The sequence below is a fragment of the Sinocyclocheilus rhinocerous genome, unplaced genomic scaffold (genome assembly GCF_001515625.1).
Source record: "Sinocyclocheilus rhinocerous isolate Xijiao unplaced genomic scaffold, SAMN03320098_v1.1 scaffold3529, whole genome shotgun sequence".
NCBI lineage: Eukaryota > Metazoa > Chordata > Actinopteri > Cypriniformes > Cyprinidae > Sinocyclocheilus > Sinocyclocheilus rhinocerous.
The window spans coordinates 7467-10004 of record NW_015638987.1 but is presented as its reverse complement, the minus strand read 5'-3'; the positions used below and the strand labels follow the sequence as shown (position 1 = coordinate 10004).

The 2538-nt window shown below is 42.1% G+C and overlaps 1 protein-coding gene across 1 annotated transcript in view; it reads left to right on the top strand.

The window, feature by feature from the left end:
• Window positions 1-2538, top strand: part of gpr180 (G protein-coupled receptor 180) — a 6266-nt gene that overhangs the window by 2750 nt on the left and 978 nt on the right. Inside the window, exons 3-5 of the mRNA XM_016566381.1 lie at window positions 94-251; window positions 452-643; window positions 1767-1844. Coding sequence (XP_016421867.1) covers window positions 94-251; window positions 452-643; window positions 1767-1844 — 428 coding nt within the window. The remainder of the gene's footprint in view (window positions 1-93; window positions 252-451; window positions 644-1766; window positions 1845-2538) is intronic.

Sequence of the window (2538 nt, the reverse complement as noted above, 5' to 3'; positions counted from 1 at the left end):
CTCTGTGTGTGTGTGTGTGTGTTTGTTTGTGTGTATCTGTGTGTGTGTGTTTGTGTGTCTCTGTGTGTGTTTGTGTGTGTGTGTGTGTGTCAGTGTGTGACGTGGTGGCGCAGGTGCAGATGCTCTACCTGCTGCTGAGTCTGTGTGTGGGCTGGTCTCTGAGCCGCAGCAGAAAGTCTCAGAGTAAACCGCTGCAGTGGGACTCGTCTCCGACTTCCACCGCACTCGCTCTGGCCGCCGTCATCGCTCAGGTCAGCCACACAAACACACAACAACCATGAAATACACATATAATAGAATAAGAAATATAAAACTCACTGAGCATCAGCCACCTCACAATCACTGATGCATTCGTTTGGATAAAAACACCTGCTGAATGAGTAAAGTACTCAAGAGTGTGCATAAACTGGCTCATTAACTGCATCTATATTCCCTCATGCTGTGTCTGCAGGGGGCGCTGCTGATCTGGGAGCAGCTGGAGGAATCAGAGCACCACAGTTTTCACGCTCCGCGCAGTGTTCCCGGCTGCCTGCTGATGGCGCTGCGTGTGGCGCTCGCTCTGCTCCTGGCGTCGGTGCTGTATCAGATCATCTCCTCCGAGCGGAGCGCGCTCAAACGAGACTTCTACCTGAGCTTCGGCAAGGTACACGCAGCACAACAAAGAGAAGGACATTCTGCAGGATACAGTGAAAAAAGTTATAATTGTATCATCATTTACTCACCCTCATGTTGTTCCAAACCTCTTTGAGTTTCTTTATTCTTTTGAACATAGAAGAATGTATTTTGAAGAATGTGGGAAACCAAAGAGTTGACGGTACCCATTGACTTCCATTGTATGGAAAAAAAATACTGGCTACCAGCAACTGTTTGGCTTCAGACATTCTTCAATATATCTTATTTTGTGTTCAACAGAAGAAACAAACTGGTACAGCATGATGATGAGTAAATGATGACAGAATTTTCATTTTTGGGTGAACTATGACTTTAAAAATATGCAATGACAGAAACTTTTCCATTAAGGGATGATATTTAAATTGATTTCCAGGGGCATTTTTTTACGCAACATTTCTAATATTTTTAAAAGAGTCTTTCATTTATATTTTTACATTTTTTATTTATATAAGTGCAATTAATTAATTAAAATACATCTTTGCACTGCAGAAGCAGCATCTGAAGTGGCATTTAGGTGTATTCACACAGACTGCATAAATAATGTTATAAGATTAATGTTTTTAATACATTATATATAGAATATAGAAGTATGAAATGTTAGGGGAAAAAATGAAATAACTAAATTTGAACCCAAAACCACCAGTAGATGGCAACAAGTCACTGTCTTATTCATTCAACTGATTTGTTCAAACGGCTGATTCATTCAGAACTGAATCAAGTCTTTATGAACGAGTCACTGAATCATTTGTTGAATCATTGAGTAACGAAACACCACTGTGTTGACTGGAGACTCAAACGTTCTGCTGTGACTCGCAACTATTTTGGAGCAAAAACAGTCAATGTTCTGTTTAAAATGTCACTTAATATTAGCTTAAACTTGGCCTGTGTTTTAATCTGTTTATTTATTAGTGATATAAAACTGGATAGAGTATAAAACAGTGATGATCTTAAAAGGAGGACAAATGAGTGTCCAGCTGAAGCGTGTGCTGGTAGACAGACACAGTGTTTAAAAACCGGACAGAATGCAGCCTAAACCAGAGTTTGTTCCCGTCTGCTTCCCATGAACACTTAAGTGGCACTGTGTGTCGTTTCAGGGCTGTTTTCTGTGGTTCCTGTGTCATCCGGTGCTGGTCCTGTTCTCTGTGATTCTCAACGAACACCAGAAAGAAAAGGTAAGAGAGAAACAAACCTCCATTAAAGGGGTCATGAGCTGCCTCTGTTTTTATTTTGCACTGCTCTCTGATGTACTCAAGATTTATACATCAAAAACATCATAATTTAGAAGTAATAGGCTATTTTCAGTGCTGTTTTGACCCCTCATCAGAACACTCTGTTTGAATAGATGTGGAGGATTGTTGTGTGTGTTTGACTGTACATTCCTCACAGATGGACGCTGCTGTGATTTTGGTCAAAAACACATAAATAACTACATATCAAACGATATGTTCAACAGACAAAGCAATAGTGATCATGTAATGAAAACAGTTACTCACACTTGTGTTGTGACATTACTGTCAGATTCAATATAGTCACACAGCGTCATCTTTTAGTTTTCAATAGACACAGATGTGTAGAACCTGTGGGCGGGGCTAAACAGACAGCGATGTAGAATTGGTGGATGGGGCTAAACAGAGTGATGTAGAGCCGGTGGGCGGGGCTAAAGAGACAGCTAAGTAGAACCGGTGGGTGGGGCTAAACACACAGCGATGTAGAATTGGTGGGCGGGGCTAAACAGACAGCGATGTAGAGCCGGTGGGCGGGGCTAAACAGACAGCGATGTAGAGCCGGTGGGCGAGGCTAAACAGACAGCGATGTAGAATTGGTGGGCGGGGCTAAACAGACAGCGATGTATAGCCGGTGGGCGGG